This window comes from Panthera pardus, unplaced genomic scaffold (assembly GCF_024362965.1).
Source record: "Panthera pardus isolate Hobbes unplaced genomic scaffold, ASM2436296v1 HiC_scaffold_4, whole genome shotgun sequence".
NCBI lineage: Eukaryota > Metazoa > Chordata > Mammalia > Carnivora > Felidae > Panthera > Panthera pardus.
In genome coordinates, this window is record NW_026526969.1 from 14639076 (window position 1) to 14664462 (window position 25387).

General features: G+C 63.1%; 1 protein-coding gene across 5 annotated transcripts in view; it reads left to right on the plus strand.

The window, feature by feature from the left end:
- The window catches only part of MAD1L1 (mitotic arrest deficient 1 like 1), a 317342-nt gene that overhangs the window by 44024 nt on the left and 247931 nt on the right, over positions 1-25387 (plus strand). For 3 of the 5 annotated variants that reach the window (XM_053893964.1, XM_053893965.1, XM_053893967.1), the window contains exon 10: positions 14041-14127. The exons of 1 other annotated variant lie outside the window; for it this stretch is intronic. In XM_053893964.1, coding sequence (XP_053749939.1) covers positions 14041-14127 — 87 coding nt within the window. Of the gene's footprint in view, positions 1-14040; positions 14128-25387 lie in introns of those variants that run through there. One more of the 5 variants, XM_019422455.2, reaches the window with a different exon arrangement.

Consider the following 25387-nt stretch of genomic DNA (forward strand, 5'->3'; position numbering starts at 1 on the left):
GCCCCCTCTCTCAAGCGCAGCCTCCGCGTGCAATGGCCCGGAAACCCGGCCCTTTGGAGGCGTTAAGTTCTGCCTCTTACGACAAGTTCCCTGTTCCTGCTGAGGCCTGGGGATTGTTGTGAGGAACCCGCCCTGGGACGGCCAGCCCGGCGCCTGGCCCCGTTCCCCGTCTCAGGGAAGGGCACCGTGTCTGCTCTGCGCCCGGCCCAGCCCCCGGTTCTCGTCTTCGCCCCCCTCCCCGCCAGCGCATCGCCGCCGCCTCCCAATCTGTCTCCAGAGCATTTTCCAGGTCGCGCCAGCCTTGGCTGTGCTCACTGCTGTCATGCGGTTAAAACGTCACCAGCGGCCAGCTGTCTCCACCGTGACCTCTTAAGATCCTTCTTCACTGCGGCTTCCCAAGGGCTGTCTGTCAGTGAAGCTCTGGGCAGTCACTCTGCCTGTTGCTCTTGCGACCAAGCCGCATTTCTTTGCGTGGCTGACAGGTGCCCCTTGGGCCTGGACTCTGCCTCCGTGGCCCTGCCCGGACTGTCCCTGGCGCCAGCGATCGTGCCTTGCACAATTCCTTAGGTGGCCGGGGCAATTGGTGGCCACGGTCCATCAGATTCTGTTCAGAATGGGACGTCCAGGCTGGCTTTGTTCACCCTGTGACGCCTCGGTGACACCTAGGAGGTTGGCATTGGCGTCCCTCCACGGGCCCTCCGCGTGGCTGGAGAGAGCTGCCTCATGGATCCCGTGAGGTCGGGGAGTCGTGGCCAGAGTCCGTGACCTAGGCCCAGGGTCCCTGGGGCCTGAGTGCGGGGCCCACGATGTCCTCTTCTCTGGGAGGATGCTTGCTCAGTATTTAGGCTTTGTCTGAAACCTGTCTTCCCACGGAGCCTTCCAGGAGCCCCTCAGCTCCCCCACCCCCCAGCTGCTTATTTCTCTGTGTTCTTGTGGTGCGATGACTGGCCTCTCGTGGGTCGCAGTGCCCGGCCTGTGGGGACGTCCAAGTGCACATCCCCTGCAGCCGCGTGCTCCTGGTGTTACCAGTTGGGAGACCACTCGTGTTCGTAAATATTTGTTTTCCTTGACAACAAAGTAGAACAAGGTGGCTGTGGGACTTCGTTCTTCATCGTGTCTCGCACGGAACGTGCGTTACAAGATAGCGAGATACGTGCAGGTGGAAAACACCCTCCCCGCCCGAGTCCTGGGCGGCAGCCACTCTCTGGGGGTCCCGTTCATCTTCCTGGACCCTCAGCGTCGGTGCACAGACGGAGGCAGGTGGTCCCGTGGGTGGGAGCTGCAGCCTTCGCGGTCGTCCCTGGTCCTCACGCGCCGTCCTCAAAGCATCCGCCCGCGGCCCCGTGTGCTGGCTGCCTAGTGCCGTCCCGTGTCGTGCTGGTGTCAGTTCCCTGCCGTGGGGGGAGCTGGGCCGTTGCCGGTTCTCCTTGCTACAGACAGCAAGACACGCTTTTTCTACACGCCGACGACCGGGACCGTGTCGCTGTCCTGCTCAGAATAAAACCCGGCGTCTCGGGGAACTCGTGTAACTCGCCACGGGGCCACACGTCCGGACCCCGAGCCCCGAGCATGTGCGGTGTGCCCTGACCCTCCCGGAGCCCCCTCCTGGGTTTGTGCCTCAGGGACCCAGCGCTCGTGTGCACCCTCGGTCTGGCGACCTCGCTTTGCCGGGCTTGTCCCCCACGTGGCTCCTGTCATCACAGCGACCCGGTCCGCTGGGCACCGTTGTTTTTGCAAACAGAATCCTAGATCAGGAGGAGAGGTCCTGTTCCCCCGGGCCCTTCCTCACCGGAGGAAGTGTAGACCCGGTTCACAAAGGGGCCGTAACCTGCCTGGGGCTGCACAGCCTGCTGGAGCTCCCCCCGAGCCCGCTGCCCGGGCCTCCACCATGCCTGCGGCTTCTGCCTGGTTCTGACACCCCCTCTCCTGTGCTGCTCAGCACGTTCTCAGCGTCTTCCTCGTTCCGGCTGTTGCCTCAGCATCCTCGTTCCGACATCCTCTGTTCCTGCGCTGCCTTTGGTTGTTCCCAAGTAGCCACCTGACTTGCCCTCTGTCCTTTGCCCTGCCGTCCACCCACTGCCTCTGCTGAAAGGAATCCTCGCAGGCAGGCTGGGTGGGCCGAGGGTCGGGGGGTGCTGATTTTATCGTCCAGGGTTTTCTAATGCTTGAACAGGGAGGGCCACGGCCCTGGAGTAGATCGTCGGAAGTGGCGGCCGAGCGCGTCTGAGTGACGGCGTGCGTGCGGATGCGAACGTGACATCCCCGATGGCTCACGCTGTTCCCACCTGCCGTGTCCTCCCGCTTGTGGGGCCGGGGTGCCCCTGTCCGTGGAAGCAGACCTCGCCTGTGAGCCGCGGTCCCCTCCAGACGCCAGCCCGGCCTCCCAGGTGGGCCTTCCCGATGCTGGGAGGAGCGTTTGGGTGTGGCGTGCAAGATGAGGCCCATCCTCCCCGCCCGCGGATCTGCTGGCGGTGCTCACTTACGGGGTGGACGTGCCCGCTTGTGTCCAGCCGGGCCGAGCCCCCCACTGGCTGCCCTTGTTCCGAGCCCCTGGCTGAAGTGGTCTTTGGGGCCCTGTGAAGCTGCCTTTTTGAATGTTTAAAGCGTTCAAAAGATCAACTTTTCCCAAGAGCCAGGGAACAGGGAGAGAAAATTGTGGCATTTGTTTGAAAGCTTCTGAGAGCTTTTTTTTTTTAGCTCAGACAGTTCAAAGAGTACCTCTTGTTAGTGTGAAGAATATTCTAGCATCCCTGGGGTGGTCACACCGGCTTAATTGGGACCCGGGCTGCTTTGAAGTCCTTTTAATCCTGCCTGAGCTGGGGGAAGGATTTTGAAGGCAGCAAGTGTAAGTTTGAAAGTTCTTCGTTTTATTTACACGTGTCAGGGGACCCGTGTAACTCGTTTCCCTGAAGCAGGTACGCCGGCTTGGCCGGTGGACCGCAGTGTCTGGTACCCGCTGCTGACCACGGCCAGGAGTTTGCTCGCCTTGCGGCTGTCCACGTGGGGAGTCCACACGCGGGGAGCCCGTAGTTGTGCCAGAGTCACTTAAGGAGGGGCCTCGCTCCCCGACGGGCCTGACCGAGGCGGGGAAACTCGGAGGTCTCACGCTGCAGGCGTCGCCGATTGGAGGGGGGCTGCAGTGGCTGGAATTCCAGCCCCAGGCTTGTTCTTAAACATGGACCCGTGGACTCACGTTCCGTCAGCGAGCCACGGCCTGTTACCCACCGGTCCTGACCTGACCCGCATCGTGTCCTTGCCCTCCTCGAGGGCGGGGTCGCTACCCAGCAGGGCACCTGGTTCCCCACACCCCTTATTCCTTCCCTTCCTCCCTCCGCCCTCCGTGTGGCTCGGTGGACTCGGATTCTGTCGTCTAACGGGTTTGCCTTGCTCCCGTCTGTGCCTGAAACAGCCGGAAACCCTCCTGCAGCACGGCGGGTGCTTGGGCCGCCGGCTGGTGTTTAAACACACGAAACGTATTATACACAGAAAAGAGCACGTCTTTAAGGGGCGTGTGCGGCCCTGTCTCGACCCTTAAGTCACGAAGAACAATGGTTCCTCTGAGGACTCGTCGCCGCCCCCGCCGCGGAGCCAGCCCTGGCGCCTTGCGTCTTTGCGGAACTTGCCGGCCGTCCCGAGCCTTGCCCACGCGAGGTGCTGAGGCCCCGCCCGAGAAGCGCCCGTCTCCGTCCCGTGCACGTGTTGCCACAGCCACATAACTTCTTCGGCGTCACGGAGACTGATGAAAACTGAGTGGTAAGGGAACGGTGTCTCCGTGAACGCAAAGCTGAGGGCTTTGGAGAGTCTCCGAGGAAAACTGCCCAAAGTTTGCCGTTGAACATGGTGAGCTGACTGCACGATTGAGAGGAAGGGTGGTAAAATTTAGGCAGATCGCACGTGTCCGTTTGCAAGACGCAAAGCCAGAAGCGTGGATTCCGATCCGGGGTTTGCGTAAACAATATGAGGTGAGACTCCAGTCGGCGCAGCCGCGGGGCAAGAAGTTTGCCGCGTAGGGACGGCCCCGCGTACGCGTCACGGTTTCCGTGAGGACGTTTGGGATGTGGGAGAGGAAAGCGCTGGGCTCCTCACGTCAGCCAGCGATCGGGATCAGTCCGCCGTCCTGGCCTCCCAGCTAGGAAGCCTTCCGCCGGCACTCGGAGAGCCTCCCTTGGAGAGCAGATCATGCCGTCATACGTGGCGAACGCTCCTGACGCAGGATGCGCGGTCGTTCGGTTATAAACGGCTGCAGTTAGATTTTTATGCGCTAACTTACGGGTAACGCTTTCCCTTTGAGAAGACGTTTGTGTTCCGTCGAATTCCGCAGCCTACGTTCACAGAGCTAAGTTTCCCAAGTTGTTTTCTGAGTAGGTGTTGTATTTCCTGGGCGTGATTACTAAAGCTTGCGAAAGAGGTAGGTAGCGCTAGGTCTCCTGCCCGGTTTTCATCCTGTCCTACAGGAAGCCGCTGCTTTTGTCCTGTTTGTCCTTCTGGACATTCTTCTGCGAACACAGACCAGCACAGCTCCGTGTGCACGTGTCGTATTTCTTTCCCACAAAAGGTGCATAGTACTCACGTCCTGCCGCTCATGTTTTCATCTAGTTCTGCCGTTTTCCAGGCCTCCCTGTGTGAACACAGACACGGGGTCCGCTCTTCTCTTTATTTTGAACAGACTCCAGCGTACGGGTGGGCCGTGACGTGTTTGACCGGTAAGCCGGTGGTCTGAGTTCCGGCTCTGGTTGGACGCATTTTGGTTGGACGGTTACCGTTCTGCAAAGGTGGCGTGGTCTCGTGTCCGTTTAACCGCTCCTGATTGCGAACCTGCTTCCGTGCCGGGGGCTGTTCTAGTTCATGGCCAGTGGGAGAAAGCAAACAGCCTCTGGCTCGCCTGGGCTTGCATTCCGGTCGAAGCAGAAGGACCAGTAAGGAAGTGGGTGAGACCTGGCACATCTCACTGAGGTGCTCTGTGAAGGAGTGGGTGTGGGGCCACGGGACAGAGGCTGGGGCGGGCCGGCGCTACAGTTCAGAACAGGGTGGTGGGGGTGGACCTGGAGGAGGCCTTGGGGACATTTGAGCAGAGACCCGAGAGAGCTGATGAGGGGTGTACCGCACAGACACCTTGGAAGAGAGTCTTCCAGAAGCGGGACGTGCAAAGGCCCTGAGGTGGGCGTCTGGGAGGCCAGGCTGCGCCAGGCCTCGTAAGCTCCGGTGGCGACTTTGGCGTCTCCTTGGCGTCGTGGAGGCACTGTCGAGTTGGACAAGAGGCGTGGGACCTGACTCACACTCTAAAGGACTGGCTGTGGTTGCTGAGTTGCAAGCTGATGCTCAGAGGCCAGTACGGGCTCCAGGGGCTGGACCAGGAGGCCACCCGACGGTCGCGGCAGAGCCCGTGTGAGCAGCCGTGTCCGGGTCTGTGCTGACGCTGTAGCAGTGGGGGCAGGTGGCCTGGACGCGGCCCCAGGGACTACAGGCTTGTCCTGGCGGCTGGCCCGGCCCGTTCGGTTTCCAGAAACAGAGAAGACAAGAGGAGTGTGGTTGGAGGAGCAGGCAGGTGCCCTCCGGCATGGAGCTGTCCAGGAGGCAGGTGGGCAACCCCAGAATGCAGGACCCAGAGTCTCATGTTGGGGGGGTCCAGCCTGGGGCAAGGCGGGGAGGGAACGTAAGAGGTGGGTTTCTGGCCGGGGCAGGAGGCGCCCAGCGGGGAACGGCTGGCAGGGAGCCTGAGGAGGACTGGGCTGTCCCGGGAGGGTGCGGGGGAGCCCTGAGGGGGTGTCGGTGCAGAGATTCGCAGCCAGCTCGGCGCGGAACTCAGGGACCGTGCGCTGGACACCGAGCAGAGAATGGTGAGGAAGGGGGGTCGCGGCTCCAGCAGAGGGGGGACGGGACGGGCACCTGAGCAGCCGCCTGCAGACCCGCACGGGCGGTGGAGGCCCACGCGGAGGGCCGCTGAGGGGCAGTAGTTGGTCGGGCGGCGTGGCGGTGGGGAGGTCGGTCTGTGACAGCGTGCGGACTTCGTTGACTTTGGGGGTACCTGCAGTGGTTCGGGGATCTGCTGGCTTCCGGGCTGTCCTGTGGGCCTTTGGGTGCCTGCGTGGGGCCGGAGAGTGGCAGGCAGCTGGAGCCACAGACTGTCTCTGTCACTGGCCGGCCCACTGTCCGTGGGGGAAAGAGCGACTTTTCTCTGTTTATCTCGGAAATGGGCAGCTTTAGAAGTTGTACCGACGGCCGTGGCCCGCCACATGGCCAACGTGTCATGTAGGGGCAAGAGAGGTGACCTTTGTGGGTGCCTGTGGTCTCGGGACCATCAGTGGTCACTGGCTCTGGAGCGTCTGACCTCCAGCTCAGTGGCCACAGGGCTGGGTACAGCAGGGACAGGCACTGATGGTGACCCTAGCAGAACCTGGTCCACGTCCAGGATACAGAATTCATCCTTTTCTTCGGGAAAACAGTAGCTGCTTCTCCCCATCCTGGGACGAATACCAGCTTTTGTCCCAACTCAGAGCTTGGTGACATGATGCCCCCGACCCCAGCACCACCTCCCCACATTCCTGTGCCACGTTATCAAGAAAAACCTGACTTAACGGGACATCCCACTGCCCCTGTGACTTTGCAGTCGTCAGCGTCGGTCCTCCTTTTGGGTTTAAGCCGAGTTTTCCTGTGCAGTATTTTCCATTCCCGGTTTTGTGTACTTTGTACGGGGGGCTCGTCCCCTTGCTGTAGCGTGCCCCCGCCGAAGCCCACCCCCAGCCTGGGGGCTTTGTTCTTGGGGAGAGTACCTTCCTAGGAGAGAGCTGGAGGCTTCATTCACTTTGGGAGTCAGACTTCTCTGCGTCTCACGTCTCTTAGGCCCGTTGAAACTGGCACTTCGGGCTTCAACAGGGGCCCTGGCACCTGCTGGCGCGAGCCTCGGAGCGGCTGCTGCCGGGCCGGACCGCCTTTCCTCGAGCGCGACCTGTGCGGTGACCCCCCACGCCCCCGGCCCCCGCCATGCCACACGCACGGCTGAGTGTGAGCCGACGTTCAGCGGCACTGTGAGCAAAGAGACGCCTTCCTCCCTGGAAGCCCACCAGTCAGGGCTGTCAGCAGCGGCTGTCACGGCTCAGGCTGCAGACTGTCACTTTCCTGTCCTCTCTGAGTGGAGGGTCCTCCGACCCTCTGAAGGCCGTCCACCTTTTGGTGTGTGCACAGGAAGTCTTGGGCTGGGCTGACCCCTAGGCCTAGTCCCGCTCACCGTGAGCGTTCAGCTAAGCCCCAGAACACCCTTGGCAAACATCTCCGAGCAGCTCTGGCCACACAGCAGGCCAGGAGGTTTCCAGAAGGTAAATGCTCGTTCTGCCGGGTGGAGGTGCTCTGGCCGATTCCACGGCTCCTCAGCAGCCGGGCCGCTCATGACAGGTGGCTGGTGGTGCAGGTGTGGCTCTTGGATCCCCGGATCCCGGGGCTTCTCCTGTCTTGTCCCCCTGCGCCTCCTCCAGATGCCCTTCTCCCTGTGTCCCGGCGCCCTGGCTCATGCTGTGTCGAGCGTATGTGGGTGAGCCCCATCTGTCACCCCCCTGCTTCTCCAGCTGGGCGTTTCCAGCGGCTCTTTGCATGTAGTGCATTGTGTGGCAGGGTGGTGTTCGTTCTTTTTGTACTTGTACGTGTCACACCCGAATTCTTGTCGTAAGAAATTCACACGAGGTGCAGGAAGCCAAAGATCCCTTCGATTGCCACCGCTGATCCCGGCCCTGGTCCTCCGGTGCCTGCCGACATCCGCTATCCGCCGGGGGTGAGTCTTTGCAGGGCGTGGTCTGGAGGTACACGCACGTGTCGTTGGCGTATTTTCTGAGCCTGGACTTGGGAAGTTGTTGGTGTGGTTTTAGGGACCCTGTCCTGGAGTGTCCCGAGCACCTGCCGGACTTACCTGCCCTTTGGGTGGAAGAGGGGGTGCTTCTGGAGGACGGGGCTTGGGCCCTGCCCTCGGGCCAGGGGGTCCCTAAGGTCTGAATAAACAAGCGCCCTGCTCGAGTGCCAGGGATCCGCATCACCGTCCTCCGGGCCTCGTCCTCGCCCGGCGTGTACCGCCTGCGGCCGCCTCTCCCTGACGGCACACAGGCTGCCTTCTTTCCTCTGTGCTCCTTCCCCAGGCCCGTGTGACTTGGAGAGCCTGGCCGGACAAGCGCCCACAGACCCGACCTGTGACACACTGTATGCTGAGGCGCACGCGTCTGCCTCCTCCGCTGCCATCGGTCAGGCCGCTGGAGAGAGGGGCCTGGGCCTCTGGAATGGCAGGTTGGGCCCCCACGCGCTGTGCAGGGCCAGCCCTCGGGGCTGCTGACCTGCACTATGAAGCCGGGGAGGCCCGAGGAGCTTCCCGCGCCCTGCCTCTCTGAGCGGTCAGGACGCCACGGTGAGCGTGGGTCCCCGTGTCCCCGCAGCGGTCTCCTTGCTTGGGCCGCCGGGCTGGGAGGGCTGAGGACCCTCGTTCGGCACCTGTGCGGTCTCACCTGGTCAGCGCTGGCCACTGTGGCCCCCGTGTCCACAGCTTGGACGTACAGCTCTAAAAAAACTTGTTGAAACATATTCTCACGGCATAGAAACTTTTCCAAGAGTGAAGAGAGCAGAGTTCTGCTGCCGTGTTTGGGGTCTTGCTTGTTCTTGAACATTTTCTATTTTTTCCCTGTTCTTTTTTTCATACAGGTGTGTCAAAAAATTTTTGTAAAATATTTATTTTTGAGAGAGAGAGAGAGACAGAGACAGAGTATGAGTTGGGGAGGGACAGAGAGACGGGGAGACACAGGATCCGAAGCAGGCTCCAGGCTCCGAGCTGTCAGCAGAGCCCGCTGCGGGGCTAGAACTCACGGACCGTGAGATCATGACCTGGGCCGAAGTCGGACGCTCGACTGACTGAGCCACCTGGGCACCCCACACACAGATGCCTTTTTCATCTCGTTGATCTTACTTTGTGGTTTTGCTTTTCTCAGTGTGTGTATTTTTTGGTGTCAAAAGATCCACACGTGTTAGCATTTCGGAATCTTGTTCCTGTCGCCTCTCCTTACTGTTTTCATGGCGTTGAGTGTGCCCTGTTGTACGAAACCAACCTGGGTGTGCCCCCAGCCCTGGCGGTTGCGGGTTGTGTGACGTGGGCATGCAGCCTCACTGCTTTGTGCCTCTGTGCCCCGTCATGAAACGAGGGCCGTGGTAGTTCATGGCCTTGTCTTCTGGGATTCTTCTTTTTGATTTGGACCTAATTACCGAGTCTAGCAGTTGTCTATCAAGTGGACAGAGTCTCAGAGAGTGTTTTGTCACATGTCCGGTGGGTGGTTTTCTTGAGGGCATAACCTTTTTGGTGATTTGCCCTGCAGCGTCCCTGGGATAGTTTTGCTGCTTGGATTGCCCCCATTTTTCTGCAAATGACCAGGGTTCTGAGTTGTGCGTAGGAAACACGGGAACTCGTCTGTAGGTCCTGGGCCCATCTCCAGGGGTTTTGATTCCATGGATTGAGAGGTGGATGTGTGTGGACTGGAGTGACTCTGGATGATGTAGACCGTCGTTCCCGTTCCAGATGACCCACCCCGTTATGGTGCCCCCACCTGCGGAACCCCGCGTGTGCCGTTGTCCTGTCCAGTGAGTGCGCCCCCCGTGTTCTCCCCGTGCCCTGTGCTGCGTGGCAACCGCCTGCCCCCTCCTTGCCCAGCAGCAAGTCTCACGAGTAGACGGCACCCATGTGAGAACCTACTTACTGTCCATTATTGAGCCTTTATTTTTTTAAATGTGAAAGACAGTGACGTGGGGAAAGCGCGCCGGGCAGCCGCTGTGGAAAGCAGTATGGCGGTTCCTCAGAACACCAAGGATGGAATGATCCAGCTACCCCACTTGTGTGTATGTAGCCAGGAGTCAGAAGCACAGACTCGAACACATAGCTGTGCGCCCGTGTTCACAGCTGCGTCCGCGACAGCTGATGGGGAGATGGTGATGGAGAGACAAGGCAGGGCCTGTCCACACGCTGGAGTATCGTGCAGCCTCAGGGGGGAAGGACACTCTGACCCAGAAGATGGGTGAGCCTTTCCGACGCGGTGCTCAGTGACGTCAGCCACAGAAGGACCGCGTGGCCCCCCTCACGTCCAGTCCACAGACACAGTAGGCGGGGGCGCCCGGGGTCGGGGACGGGTGTGGAGGGGCGTTCGGCGAGGACCCGGTTTCAGTTTGGGAAGATGAGAAAGTTCTGCAGGTGAAGGCCCTTGATGCCCCGAGCTGGATGCTTAAAGGTGGTTAAGAGGGTAAATGTCGCGTTAGGAGTATTTTACCACGGGAGGACAGACTGCCACCCCACCTACGTAGGCACGCACCGTTGCTTCCTTGACACGCATTCCCTGAAGAGCGCTTCCGGGTTGGCGGGCGGGGACTCCCCTCTTGGTTACGTTTCTTACCTTGTCCAACGGCCCGACCCTCCTTGGGGTCGTGGGGGCTGCACGGCCAGGTCACGGGAGCCACACACCAGACAGGGAAGCTGTCCCGGTTGACGGAGACCTGGGGATGAGCGAGTTCACCCTTGCTGTTGTCTCTGCTGCCCCCAGATGCCTCCCGAACGCCTTCAGCTGTGCCCCAGGGGACCTGGTCAGTTCAAGTCCCTCGGAGCCTGACCTACCCACGTCCTTTCCTAGGGCGTGTTTCCACAGCAAGCCGAGTGCTGGGGCAGCTTCCTGAGAGGTCACCTGTAGCCAGGACCCCTGCCCCTGGCTCAGCCTTCTGGCTTTAGAGCGTCCACTTGTTGCAAAACCCACCTCTCTGTCTCTCCTTTTTCTTGTGCGGAACATTCCGGAACCATCGCCCTCCATGTACCATTTCTAACTAAAGCTCCTACACGGTGGTCCTCCAGCAGAACGTGTTTTCTTTTTGATCAGCTGCAGACCTGAGGGTCTGCAGGACTCCACGCGGTTTAACGTACCGATTACTTATTTCACGTTGGACTTTACGTTCCTCAGTTATGTAACGAGGTGTGACAACTTCACCGTCGTCGTCACCCGTGCCTTGTCCTTGTTCCCACACGGTGTTAAGTGGGTTGGCCGGTGCACCTCAGGAGACGGTTGTCCAGGTTCCCGTCTCTCCCTGCTCCCGTGCGGTTGACGGCTGCGCGAGGGTTGTCGGGCGCTCGCACTGCACCATGCCTGGGTCTCGGGGCTTTGGAGATAGGCCCGAGGAGCCCTGTCGCGCTGGCGCGTCGGCCTGCGGTTGTCTGGACCGTGACTGAACCCGCTCTCTTTCCTCGAAGACGTCCTGCCTTCTCGCTGTCGCTGAGGTCGGTGGGAGATTCTGGAGCGTGGCCAAGAGTTTTCTGTGCTTTGGGTTTTTAGTGCTGTTGGGAGTGACCAGAAGGGCCCTGGGTCTCGTTGCAGCCAGAGTCGCGGGCCACCGAGGGAAAGGCTGTCCGGTGGTGGCGTGAGGCCGGGGCGGGTGTGGGCGTCGTGCACGCGTTCTAGTCTTGTGCAGTGGGGCACGTGGGGGAGGCAGGCCCTGCAGCCCACGTCCTTGCTCTGCGAGGAGGGGGTGGCTCAATGGTGGCACCTGGGATTCGGGGGCTGGGACTGTGGCCAAGGACCAGCCCGGCGGAGAGTCCGCCACGGGCGTGTGAGCCAGATCCTCGTGCCTGTGGTTTGTGCGGGGACGACCCACCTGCTCTGGGAGGGGCGACGAGGGCTCGGGCGACCTCGGCCGCCCACGTCCCCCGCCTCGGGCGAAGGGGGCCACGTCGGCAGGCCCGGTGTTCTCTGGGGGAGGGGAGGGAAAGCAGATTTGCTGCTTGCTTCGTTGGTGGGGCCAGGACCCGGATGGCCGCCCAGAAGTCCGGCGGTACTTGGCCGCCTGATGGCCTCCGTGTGAGTGTTGAGCGGAGGGGGCAGAGACCCCGGCCTCCTGGGCGCGGCCGGGTGCGTGTACATGCGCGCGCGTGTGTGGGCGGCCCGTGCACACTGGCCTGGGTCCCAGGGGACGCGGGTGCCCGCCGTCAGTGGGATGGAGCATCTCAGAGGGACGGCTCGTTAAGGTCACTTTCCTCCTCTTCTGAGCCGTTGCGGTGTTCCCCTCATCATTAAACTGGCTCGTTTCCATTACCTTCGCTCGGAAGGAGGCCGGAGAGCCCGGTGAGAGTGGGTCTGGGCTCTCTGCCGGCTCTACCGCCAGCTCTGCGGGGGCGGGTTCCGGCCCCAGGGCCCAAAGCTGGTTTCCAAATTGTTGTCAGGTGCTCCCGACCCTGCCGCCTGGGCTCCAGATTCCGGGAAGGCTCTGGCGGGAGGGAGCCGCAGGCCACCCGCCCTCCTGGAGAGAGGACTGCCGCCTCCGCCGCCAGATCCCCGAGAGACTGGGTGGCCCTCTGCTGACGGTCCTCTGCACGGGCCTGAGCGGAAGACGAGGCCGGCAGCGGGCCGGGGGCCGGGGTCTTTTGTGGATTTGTTTTCAGTAAACTTGGCCTGTGGCTCTGGTAACGGTCTGCACACCCCTTTGATGGAGTAACACAGAGGAACGACCGCTTGAGCGTCTCTGTAGGATGTTTCAGAAAGAAATCCCTCCTGGCTTGAAAAGATTTCCTTCTTTCTGTGCCAGTGTCTTTAAGTCCCAAGGTCATAGAGCTTGAAGAAGCTCCCAGAAGAGTGGGAGCTGACATCCAAGGCCGGCACAGGCTCCCCCTCCTGGGTGACGGTCTTGTGTGAGGTCCCTTAAATCCTCTCGTGGGGAGGAGCACAGGGGTTCCCCCAGGCCCAGTGAGGGGCTTCATCTCGGGGTGGGGGGGGGCGTCTGTGAGGGTGACTGAGGGTGGGAGAGCCGGGGGGCACCTGCGGGAGGCGTGTGGCCTACAGAGGCCCAGGGGTGTGAGGACTGGGCTGCGCAGGGCTTCCGCATGGACGGCTGCCGGGCGCCGGTGCTGGGAGCTCACGTTCTCATCCCGGCGGACCCCGAGAGGCCCCGAGAGGCCCCGCGCACGCACGCCGAGCGCGGCAGGCGGGATGGGGAGCGTCCCTCTTCCGGGAGGTGCCGGTTGTCCTGATACGGCTTGAGGAAGAGCACTGCGAGCCAGGGTGACCTGCCGCGGAGTCCGGGGGCAGTGGGTTGGCGGGTTCGTGTCCAGAGGCAAGGCTGTGGGTGGCGGAGCCCCCGGGCCTGGCCTGGTAGTGGGGTGTTTCTGGGAGCCTGGTACCGTGGTGCCGTGAGAGGCCAGGAAGAGGGCCTTCGGGCGCCACGGTGACCAATAGCCACTCCCACAGCTTTGTGACGGACTCTGATTCTGCGGAGGGCGAGTCCTGTGGGTGTAGCTTTGGTCACGGTGCCCGTGGCTCCTTTGGTGACAGAAGAGGCCGTGCTGTCTCGCACGTGCTGCCTGGCCTTTTGCTCGGTCCGTCGGCCTTTGGCTCACCCGCCACCTGCAGGCCAGGGAGCCCCCAGCTTGCGTGCTTTGTGCTGTGTCTGGAACGTTCCCACTGAGCTGGGTGTTTTCATTCTCTCGGAGACGTTGGCGTGTGTTCCGAGTTAGGGTGTTGAGTTGCCAGGAGCCAGATTGAGGTCCAGCGCTGCTCAAAGACCGTTGCACCCTGGGGCACTTTTAATGCCCTGGACCCGCTTCCTCGTCTCTGTGGGGGACGGGGCAGCAGCAGGGCCGTCCTGAAGGGGAACCCACACGGCCAGGCTGAGCAGCTTGAACGTGACGAAGCACAGACTGTGGGTGTCTCTTACTGTTGCTGGTTGGAGGGAGGAGGGAGGAGAGGAGGGCACGCTGACCCATGCCGAGCACCCCTGCACCTCATCTCCCCTCCTCTGCACGGTGACGCTGTCGGCTGGCTATTGATCGCTTTTTACGGGTGAACTAAAATCCTGTCAAATAAAAGTAATTCACCTGATGTTACGTGGCCAGTGGCGGGCTGTGGTTTGAACCCAGGTTGGGGTGCGTGTGCAGTGCCCCCACCACACTGGCCCGGGGACGGTGCGCGGGGCTTGAGCTGCCCCAGGTCTGGGACTCACAGAATGAGGTCCCCTCCGGGAAATGGCTGATACTAACGTGTGTTGTTGGTCCCGCAGGACCCCGGAAGACCTTTCCAGGTTCATCGTTGACCTGCAGCAGCGAGAACTTGCCTTGCAGGACCGGAACAATGTCATCACCAGCAGGTAGGCCTGCTGGCCCCGGTGGTCGTGGGGGGCATTGGCTTCGGACAGCGGGGGCGCCAGGGAGCGTGCGTCCCCTGGGCTTGGCTCGGGAACAGCTGTGCGTCACTGTTCCCTCGGCCTGAGTGAGCGGGGGCTGGGCCGGTCTTGCGGGTGAAGGGTGCCCACCGTTTCTGTCCCACGGTGGGGACCCTGTCGAGGCAGCATGTGGCTGCCGGGCCGCCCGCCGCCTTCCTGGTGCTCTGGGGGGCCACGAGAAGGATGTGCGCCTGGACCGGGAACCTCTTTGTCTTTGCCGGCCTGTCTTTGTGGCCTGGGCTCCGACTGACCCCTTGATGGTGTGGACCCCAGGCTGCGGTGGATGGGTGGCGGGGGGAAGCGTCTGCGTGTTTGTGCCCTGTGTGCGCAGAGAGGAATGGAAGCCGGGACGCCCCTGGTGGTGAGTAACAGGAAAACCCGCCCCCGCGGCGGCACAGTGAGGAAGGAGTCCTGTTCCCGGAGGGAGGCCCGCCGGCCAGCCGCTGCGTGACTTCTCCGGTGCTAGGTTTTTCCTCCTGACACCGAATGCCACTTGAGGCCAGCTGGCGCTCTGTCAGTCCGCCCCATTCTGACACGACCCCACAGGTGGAGGGCTCGGTCCCACACGCTGCCCCCACTCCAGACCCTGGTCTCCAGTCCTGGGTCCCCCGGCTGCCTGCAAACGCAGGGTTTCCCTCGACACCCCAGCCTCGTTCGAGGATTTGCTAGAACAGCTCAGAATTCGGGAAATCGCTTCACGTGCAGTCACTGGTTTGTGACAAAGAATGTGTTCCGAGCAGCCAGCTGGGGGGGGCCGGGAGTGAGGGGTGGGGGTGCATAGCTTCCGTGTCCTCTCTGGGCCTGCCCCTCTCAGCACCTGGGCCTGCTCTCCAGCTCAGAAGCTGTCTGAGCCCCACTCTGGGGTGTTTATGGAGTTTCCGTGCTGAAGTCGCTGGCTCTTGGTGAAGAGCTCAGCCCCCACCCTGCGGTCCCCAACCTGGAAGTCCTAGCCCCCCCAGTATGTGATTGGTCGCTCCAGCCACTCCTGTGGTCCCCTCGTTAGCTCGGATGGGGCTGGGGTCGCGAGGGGCTTGTTACGAGTGACGAAATGCCCCTCTCACCTCGGAAGCCCAGGCTCTTAGGAGCTCAGTGCCGGGAGAGGGGACGGAGACCAAATGCTTGTCCTTAGGCCACTCCCAGGCTCTCCCAGGGTTGTCTTCCTCCCTTTTCTGGCGACCCGTCCGCAGGCACGAAGGAGAGACCTGCGCCCCACTGCCGGCGCGTCCCCCTCCGGCCTCCTCGGCCTGCCCCAGAGCTCTTCCGGAGGGACGGGGCTGCCCCGACGCTGCGGCTCGTCCACGTCCCGCGGGGACCCCTCAAGGGGCGGGACAGCTGCGGGGGTCTGTGACGAGGCAGCCTCAGCCCTCTGTGGACGTGGCGTCTTAAGGATTCATTAGGAGCCAGAGGGAAGGTTTTCTTATTTTGGGGGTTGATGTCACTTTGAAAATGGGCTTTTAGAAGCATCTGGTTATGTTGGACATAATCATGTCAATTTAGCTTAAGAACCTCAAACGATAAAGATTGCCTTTTGCTTTCAAAGCTACCGTCAGATGAAACGGGCGTTAAAAGTGACTTGAAATTGAAGCTTTTACATTTTTCTAGACGATCTTCTTCATTTTACTTTGAATTTGGGACAGAACGAACTGTCAGAGGGAAGAAAACTTGTCTTCATTTTTCTCAGGCCCGGCTGTGAGGTGGCAGGAAGGCCGGCTTCCGTGTGCGGGGACGTGGGGGCGCAGGGGCCCGCTGCGCACTGGCTTGCAGGTGTGAGTGCGGAGTGACCTTTGCATTGATCCCTTTCGGGATTGGCTTGGGCATGGCCTCTGCCTCAGGCAGCAGTGCCCCCCCCCACCCCCCCCCCCCCGGGGACCCCCAGGCACCTTGTCCTTCTCCTGGTCCCCTCTGAGAGTGAGGCAGCCACCCCGGAGTCTGTCTCGAGCAGCAGTTCCCCCCCCCCCCCCCCGGGGACCCTCAGGCACCTTGTCCTTCTCCTGGTCCCCTCTGAGAGTGAGGCAGCCACCCCGGAGTCTGTCTCGAGCAGCAGTTCCCCCCCACCCCCCTGGGGACCCCCAGGCACCTTGTCCTTCTCCTGGTCCCCTCTGAGAGTGAGGCAGTCACCCCGGAGTCTGTCTCAGGCAGCAGTCCCCCATGGGGACCCCCAGGCACCTTGTCCTCCCGGTCCCCTCTGAGAGTGAGTGGCCACCTCAGAGCAAGGGCACATCTCAGGCGTCCCTGGGAGCAGGCCCTTGGTGTCGCACGCAGTCCGCACACGGCCACCAGGGCGGACCGGCTGTCACGGCGTGGCCGTGTCCAGGGCCGCGGCCCCGTAGGAGGAGCTGAGCGCTCGGGTGATAGGGGAGGCCAGGTGGCTCCCGCTGTGCTTGTTCATGATAGATCCGTGTGTGGGCCCCGGGAAGAGATGGTGGGGGGCCCTTGACATGTGGCCCTTCCTGACCGGGACAGAGAGGTCTTGTGGCCTGGCATCCTTCATGCTGGTGGGCTGCCGGGCAGCTGCTGGTCCCGTGGGCGAGAAGGCGACGTGGGCTGGTCATGGCCTTCTGCGTGGAGGGCAGGGAGGCCTGGTCAGGACGGCGGACCTCACTTCTCACGTTCGCGGCCAGTGAAGCAGAAATCGAGGGCACGTGGGAAGAGGCACCATGGCCAGCGGCCGAGAATGCGGGGTCTCTGCAGGTGCAGGCACGCAGGGGGCAGGGCCTGAGGGTTCAGAGGGCCTTCCCGCTCACACAAGCAGGGGAGCAAGCGACTTGAGGCCGTGGTGCCCGGGCCGGAGGGTGGGCCCTGTGAGTTTGGGCCCCAGGCATTTCTTCTGGTCTGTCCCTCACCGGGTCCTTCCGTGGCGGCTTCGAGTCAGGCTGCACCAGCCTCGCCGTGGGTCATTCAGGGAAGGATCTGGTGCTCTAGTGTCCTGCGCTCGCCTCACTTGGGGGAGGTGAGGGAAGGCACATCCCTGGGCCACGGCTGGCCAACCCCGGAGTGGAGCGGAGTGTGCCCGTACCTCACTGCTGGCGGGCCTGGTCCCGCACTGCCGCCAGCCTCGCTGGGATTTGTGCCTCCCTCGATGTTCGTGCCCGTGGCCTGGAGGCTGCAAGGCCAGCGGTGGGCTGGGGCATTCAGAGGCAGAAACCTTCCAGAGCCCTCCCAAGTTGCACGGGGGTGGAGGTGTTCTTCTTCCTGTGGTAGAGATGAACTTCGCTGCTGGTTTCATGCACGTTTCCCTGAGTTCTGAGCTCTGATTTCCTTACGTCAAAGTGGGGCGCGTGTCTACCGTGAGGGCTGTTTTGTGGTGTGATAATGGCCCCAGTGTTCATTAGCGCCCTGGGAACGCCCGGAGACGTGGGGCCCTCTGTGGCGTGGGGCCGGGAGTCAAGAGGGTTTCCGGTTGGCGCTAGGGCACCCCTGCCCTTTGAGGGGTGTTGTGAACCCTTAGGCCAGGCTCTCTGCGGTTTCCCCTTCCGTGGCCGTTCTCGGACTGCTGCAGGGCACCAGCGGGCACTGACGCGAAGGGGTTTGGTGGTGCCTTCAGACGGGAGGTTAATTACAGCTCAGGGAATCCTGCCTTTTCGCCGCTGCTGCCGTAGATTTAGTTTTGGTTCTTGGAGGCTGAAGGCTCACGCTCTTCCCCCCCAGGCTGTGTGCCGCGGACACAGGGTGATTGTGGAGGATCTGGGTGTGTCCTGTGACCCCGTGCTCCGCCCAGAGCTCACGGGATGCTGTTGTGAGCCGCCTCGCCCTCGCCGGGCCTCAGTACACAACCTGTGCAGCGCTCACAGCTGGCTTCTAGAGCCGGGCCACGGCTGGGAGGTTGTTTTCCTTTGGGGCCCAGACCACGGCGCCTGTGACTGGTGTGGGTGCGGGGGTGGGGGGAGCATCTGCACCTGTGGCAGATGTGGAGGCAGGGGGAGCTGCCACGGGCCCTCGAGAACCAGCCCCGCAGCCCTTGCCCTGCGCGCTCGTGCTGAGGGTCCTGGCACTTGGGGCGGATGAGTCCCGGGACCCTGGGCCGCATCCGTAAGCACATCCGAGCCCCGGGCCGTACCGTCGCTGTAGGTGGTTTGAAGCATGGCATTTTCCTCTGGGTTAGAGCTGCCTCCCGAGAGCCCCCGGTCGCAAGCTGTCAGGGGTCATGAGCCCTGGCGCACCTGGGGTCACAGTCCTGCCGCACACGGCCAGCAGGTCATTCCCGCCGCTGCCACGAGCGCTGGGCCTTGACTGGGGACGCCTGGGCCTTGTGTGGTGAGGGGACTCGGGTGGGTGGGCGGTCCTCGCACATGCTGCCCGTCTCTGGCTGCGAGCGGCACTGCCCTTGGCTGTGTGCTTTCCCGGCAGCCGGCAGGCCGATGGGTTTTGTGTCACCCCCGAGGGGGGGCAGTTAAGATCAGCATCAGGGTCATAATTCTTTGTGTGGCTCTTTCCCTGCTGTTCGTGCGAAGCATTTGGGCTGTCGTCTCGAACCGCCTGGAGTATGATTAGGCCTTGTCACCTCTGTCACCCTGTGTCTATGTGAGTTATGGTGCTCTCAAGCTGTCCCGAGGCCAGCAGGGCTGGTGACGGCCGCAGAAGATTCACAGTGACCGAGGACCTGTTCTCTCTGTGCACGGGGAGCCCTGTGCCTGGAGAGCGGCCAGGTCACTGGCTCGAGGCTCAGGCTGCCCGTGCTGGAGTCCTGGCCCGCCACCGAGTTGCTGTGTGTCTTAGACAGTAGAATCGCCTCTCTGCCTCACCTGTCGGGACAACGGTGGCGGTAACTGTCATGGGGCTGTCGAGAGCCAAGTACGGAGGTTCTTTCTGTCAGTGTTGGGTGGCCCGGCGCCCGGTGAGGGAACGGGGCAGTGGTGGCCTCTGGGGTGGCCGAGGGCAGGGCGCTGAGAGTTGTCTCCTGTGTGTGGCCGGGGGAGGACGTGGAGGGGCTGGCCCCGTGGTCCGTGGGAAGGACAGTGGTGGCAGGCGAGAGAACCAGACTGGTGGGGTTTTGGTGGGAGCTCGTGGAACAGCAGCCTGCTTTGTGTGTCCACGGGGGGTGACCAGGAAGTCGCTTCAGACGTGCTTATGTTGAGGAGCCCGTGAGGTCAGGTAGAGGTCGTCCCGCCTGGGACCCTGCTGGCCCCGGGGCTTTGCTCGGGTCTCGGCTGCGTTTGAATTGCCCGCCTCAGCTAGGCTTCCCGTCGGATTGGGTGTCACGTATGAAGTGTGTTTTGATCGCGTGCTTGTTTACCTTGACCCTGGCGCGGGGACGTGTCTGGGTCGAGGGAGTCACAGCTGCGGTTCCGGTCAGAGTGACGTCAGGCACGTGGCGAGCGCGTGCGCTGCCGGAGGCGGGTGCCACCAGCGCTGCGGGTGCGCGGCCCTCTGGTCGTTCTCAGTCGCTGAAGCCACAGGCGGTTGTCGCGGCTCCGCCTGCGAAGCGCACCCGGCATCGCAGCGCCGACCCCGCCGGCACCAGCCGTGTCACCGCCGCACCGTGAGGACGGCCCCGGCCGCTCTCCCTGCCCCGTGGGGTCGGTGTAGGAGGCTCCCCTGGAGACGCGTGTCAGACAGATCACGTCCCTCGGGCAGCCTCTGCCGTGAGAAACCTTCTGGGACATTCCGTTTCCCCCGCCAGGAGGACCGTGGCCCATTGCCGCCCTCGGGGTCCTGCTTCTCTCACCCCTTCCGTCACCATCGTGTGCCCGTGTCCTCGCGTCCTCGCCCCCGCCCGGTGGCCAGATGCAGCGGCAGTCGGGGGTGGGGTGGGAGGGTGCGTGGGCACCTGTGTGGCCCGCAGCGGGCCCGGCGCTGCCCCCTGACTCCCGACGCCTCGTCCCGGCCGTGGTGCGGCCAGCTCTCACCGTGGTCTGCTGTCCCTCACGCTGTGCCGCCTGAGTGGCTTGAAGCCATTCCCACACGTCCCACTAGAGGGTAAACTTGGCTGCTTTGCTTTATTCTAAGTGGTGAGTTTTGTAATTCCCCTTAACGGCTCCCGGAAAGGCTCTTCCTGCTCCGTTTGCGGCTGACGCCCAAGTGGAGACAGCCTGGTGTCCTCGGGGTGGCTGTGACACATGTGTCCCTCCGAGCAGACAGGTGTCGTCACTGAGATCGTGGCCCTGAAGGGCATCGAGTGCTTTACCACGGGCCACGTAAGGCCCGATGGAGTGCTGGCTTGTGCTGGGGCCGGTGTGGGTAACCCCCGTGGGGAGGGGCTGGGGGTGTGCACACGTGTGTAGGCACGTGTCCTTGGACACGTGTGCTCACACTGGTGCAGAGGCTCTAAGAGGTAGAAGGGTGTTTGGTCAGAGAGACGTAGCTGTTTCTGACCACGAGGTCGATCAGGGAACGTTCCGCGGGCCCAGTAGCTTTTGAGTTAGATCTGGCCGGGACTGTGAAAAACAACAAAAACAAACCAGAGAACAGCATACGTGAGGAGCGTGAGGGATGAGAGCTGGGATGTCCCGCCTGCCTCGCGGGCCCCACGCATCTGTCTTGAAGGACACGCTTCGCGCGTTCCTCCCCACCCCCCCCCCCGTCTCGGCCGGGGTCTCTTCTGTCCGCTGGCGCAGACTGCATGGCCCTGGGTCAGGGCTGCTGGCGAGGCCCCAAGGGCCGTCCTCCGGGAGCACCTGGTTGGGGGGAACCTGCCCGGGATTTCTGTGTCCTGCTCCTGTCCCCGACCCCTGCAGTCCCACGCGGGCCGACCCCCGGCAGGCTGGACCCCGCAGACGCGTGTCTGCCAGGGTGCGGGGCGCCCCGCTGCCTGAGCCAGCTTGGTGGCCGGGGAGGTGGGATACGTGTGTCAGCCCACGTGAGTCGAGGCTGCCCACACGGACTTCATTTTCTTCCTCTTCGGAATGGAGGTCGTGACAGTGCCTACGTTCCAGGGGTGGGTGACACGCCTCTACCGAGCACAGCACCAGCCAGCTGTCCGGGCCCAGTGAGAGGCAGCCTTTCTCTGTGTACGAGCCCAGGCAGGTTCCCAGTCTGTGTTTACAGCCCCTTCCGGAAGCTCTCGTGTCTGGAACACGCGTGTCCACACAGGCCTCTCTCCTCCCCTCAGCCGTGGCGGCGCCCCAACCCTCGGCCGCCTGAGGGGACGTGAGCTGGGCCTTTGAGGCGGTTGGGGCAGGGCAGGTGTGGTCGCTGCGGGACCGCTGCCTTCCTGCACGGGGTCGGCCTGCAGCCGCCCGTCACGTTGGTTCTCAAACCCGCTCCCTTCTTGGGCCTGTCAGCAGGAGAAAGAGAACCCAGGAACCTCTGTGCCCGTCGAGGCTGAACGGAGGGACGCTGGGCCTCCCCTTCCACGCCGTCCGGCCGAGGGGGTACCGGCACCTGCCTGCAGTGCCCGTGTTTGGACGTGAGGTGGTGCCCGCCGCTCTGGAAGCCTCTTGCGCCCGCCGGTCCTCGAGCCTCCTCCGCGGCCTCCCCCCCCCCCCCCCCCCCCCCCCCCCCGCAGGACTGCCGCTCCCAAGCCTATAAATCCTGTGGCCAATTAGAGAGGGGGAGGGAGGAGGGGGGAGCGTGAGGGGAGCGCTGCAGGTGGCAGGCGGCGGGCGTCTTCCCTGATGCCTCTCCTGGAGCCGCGGGCTGCGGTGCTTCCGGCCGTCTCCTGTCCGGTGTTGGCGAGACCCGCAGGGCGGGCGCCTCGAGGCCTCCTGGGGGCGCAGACCTTCGACTGACACCCTCTCCGGTTCGGCCAAGGGAGCATAGGACTTGCCCCCATCATCCGGACCGTGACTGTCCAGCTCCTGTCCGGAGGCCGAGGCCCCTCACCCCTGGGAGAGAGCCCAGTCTGAGGTCCCGAGGGTTTCCTGGTGGTGCCAGCCTGGCACAGGGGCGGGTGTAGGGGGGCAGCCTCAGGGAGCCGAGTCTAGGGCCTGGGTCTGGGTCTGGGGACGTGTCATTTAAGTCTTCCGACAAGCTGGACGACGGAGCCGCGCGTTGTCGTGGGGATCGGTGCTTCTCACGGGCCGCGCAGAGCACAAATCAGGGCGTGCGTGTGGAGCTGTGCTGGCCGTGGCAGCTTTTGGGGCTGGAGACCTCGCCGGCTCCTCTGCCGTGTGGCGCCCGTGGCGTGGCCTCCGAATGGCCCCCAGGTCAGCAAGCGTTTCAAGGCAAGTTCCGGACAGCAGGCCCCACGTCTCCACCCAGCTCCCAGGACCACAGCTTGAGAGGCAAGAAGTGCTCTCAGTCCGTGCCTCGGTTTCCCGCCTGTCCACAGAGAGCTTCTCACGAGAAGGTCCCCGAAGTCCCCTGAGCTCTCTGGACGGAGGGTGGCAGGATTTTCCGTAGGGGGATTGGCGGTGTTGTCGGGAGTCATCAGCCTCCCGCTGGCGGGGCCCTCACCTGGGGTGGCTGCACTCAAGGTGTGCTGCTCCGTGGGGGGTGGCGCGTGGGCGCGTGTACACGTGTGTCTCCTTGGGCCAGCCTCCAGGCCCTTCGCTCCACACGCAGACCCGAGGGTTCTAGGCTGCCCGATGGGACTGTGCTGGGTGAGTTGCCGCCTGGTTGGCCTCTGTTGGAGTCCTGCTTGTGACCCAGGAGGTTACCCTGTGCTTGGTGCTCCGGAGTCACCGGAGAGTCACCGCTGTACCCTTGGGGGACAGAGCCTGTCCTCATCGGACTGTCCAGACTCAGGCCCGGTGCCCCTTCTGTGCGCCCTGGGGCTTGTGCACCTGGGGCTGTGCTGGCAGGGACACGAGGTTTGGCCCTGTGGTTCTGCAGGGAGGGGCTGCATAGACGTGATGGCGGGCAGGGTGTAGGACAGCAGTGGGTCAGAAGATCTGGGCTCTGTAGCAGAGGCCAGCCCGGCCCACTCCGTGGGCAGAAGAGGGCAGGTATGGCTGGGGATGTGGGTGTGTGGGTAGGGGAGGGCAGGGGAGGGCAGGGTGTGGCTGTGGGTAGGGGAGGGCCGGGGAGGGCCGGGGAGGGCCGGGGAGGGCAGGGCTCTGGCTGCTCTGGGCTGAGCCGTCCAGCTGCCGCGAGCTCCGGCCACGGGTTGTCAGCCTGCCGCAGCAGCCGGCTCGCATCGTCTCTTGTCAGCCAGAGGAGATGCCGTTAATACTTCACGCCCAGACTGTTTTCTTACGTGTTTTGCATTTCCATATTTAAAACGGAATTTGCATATTCATGGCCTTTTAAATAAGTTTTTATTGTTAAGGGACATGCAAGTGGATGAAATGTGAAACTCTCCCTTTTATTCAAGGCCTGGAAAGAATTTTCATCCCCAAGATGAAGTCTCTTTCTGGGCGGTTAGTCCTGCAGCGGTTCTGTAGGAAAATCACCCGGGAAGCCAGCGTGTCAGGGGTTCGGGTGGCCGTGCCCTCGGCCACACTGGGCGGGGCCCGCGTCCCGCGTCCCTGTCTCTTGCCAGGCCCGGGCCGTGCCTCGCCTCTGACTCTCCCTGGCCAGGCCCGGCCTTCCTCTGGGAGCGGGGGCAGAACGTCAGGTAGACGGGACTGAGCCCTTCCCTGCAGACCGGAGAGCCTTCCGGGCGGACCCAGGCTGCTTCCCAGAGAGCCCTCCTCCCCGGGCCTGCGCCCTCCCTGGCGGCGTGGGCAGCGTCCGCCTTGCTTCATGCCGCACCGGCTGCGGCCGGGCACCCGAGGGAGCCTCTGCGGGAGGAGACCCAGCCCCGGGTGAGGCGGCAGCGGTGTTCCCGCTCTGCCGACGGCGCGGGACTTGGACAGAGCCGGTCGCCCTCCTCCCGTCTGTGGGGAGGGGCCAGGCGCCTGTCCGCTCCTTCGGGGTCATGATTTTAGGGGTGTGTGAGGTGCTGGCCTGGGGCTGGTCGTAGACCCGCTGGTACTCCTGTTTCCCTGAGTTCGGGCGCCGGTCAGCTTGGCCGAGCTTCTGGGACGTTCGGGTGGCGAGGAGCTGAGTGGAGTCACCGAGGACCGGCGAGGAGCAGGGTGCCCTGGACGTCCATCGGCCTTGGGGTCTTGCATAGACGCCGAGATTGGCTCACGGAGACAGCTCATGGGCTGTCCGGGCTTCTGAACCCCCAGAGTGGTGGCCACGGCGGCCTGCCCCGTGGTCAGTGTGGTGTGGAGTAGCCAAATGAGGGCTCCTTAGAGCCCGAACGAGAGAACTCCGCTCTGGAAGGTCCTTGGAGCAGCCAGGGCGACTGAGGCTGAGGAGGGAAGCCTGGCTCGACTCCGCCCTGGGTCGCTGACGGGGCCAGCCGGGAGCGCAGTGCTTCCTGGCCGCTGGGCTCCTTCTTGTTTTCACGGTATTTTTTTCTCGTCTCAGGCAGGGCCTTCGTACGTAGCACACAGAGGCCTAGAAGACAAAATGACAAGTTTTCAACGTTTTTATACAGTCGGACGCGTGGGGCAGAGCACACTCTCGGCAAAGCCGGAAACGAGGTCTCACAGTCTGTATGGACTAGTCCTGCAGTGTTTCCGACCGTGAACCTGGGCGCCCTGGGCTGCAGACCCCCGGGCGTCACCCTCACTGCCCTGCCCGAGTGGAGGGTGGGCTGCCGCGGACCGTGACGGCAGCCCTCAGCGTGAGCGCCTGCTCCTGGCCCCACGTCAGTGCGTCCCCGCGCACCCGGATTCACAGACGCGGTGTCAGAAGTGCGTGCCCCCGAGCTGCAGGTGCCTGGTCTCCACACGGACACCCTCGTGCTGGGTGCATGCTGGTCACCCTTGGGGGGTGGTCTTGGACGCCCCTTTACGTCGCAGCCTTGAAGGCCTCCCCCGGTTTCTTCCTGTAGCTGGAGGGCCGTCTCAGGGCGTGTCCTTTGTCCCACCGGCCTCCAGAAGTGTTTGAAAGACAGTTTTTTCTGGCACTTTTGTTGTGTTTTCCACCTGCTCAGGGCTCTGTCCCGGTGACCGGTCCCTCTGGAGACCAGGGGCAGGCGCACAGATGGGGCTGGGTTAGACGCCCAGGGCCACACACGCTGTGGGCCCAAGTGGAAGGCGGAGGGGACACCTGGGCACACTTTCATTGGCCAACCGTGTCTGCAGACCTTGACCTGGGGAGGGGAAGGGCCGAGCTGGAGACTGGCTGCTCGTGGCCGACAGACTCCCTTTTTCGGAGGTCACACCAGGGAGCCGTTTTCAGTCTGGCTGCACGGCGGAACGAGCCCATCGTGGTGCACTCCCCACGACTGGGGCTCGGCTCACGGCCGGCCACTGGGTGGGGCGCTGCCTGGGTTCATACAGCGACCCTCACCCACGGCCCCCGCCCT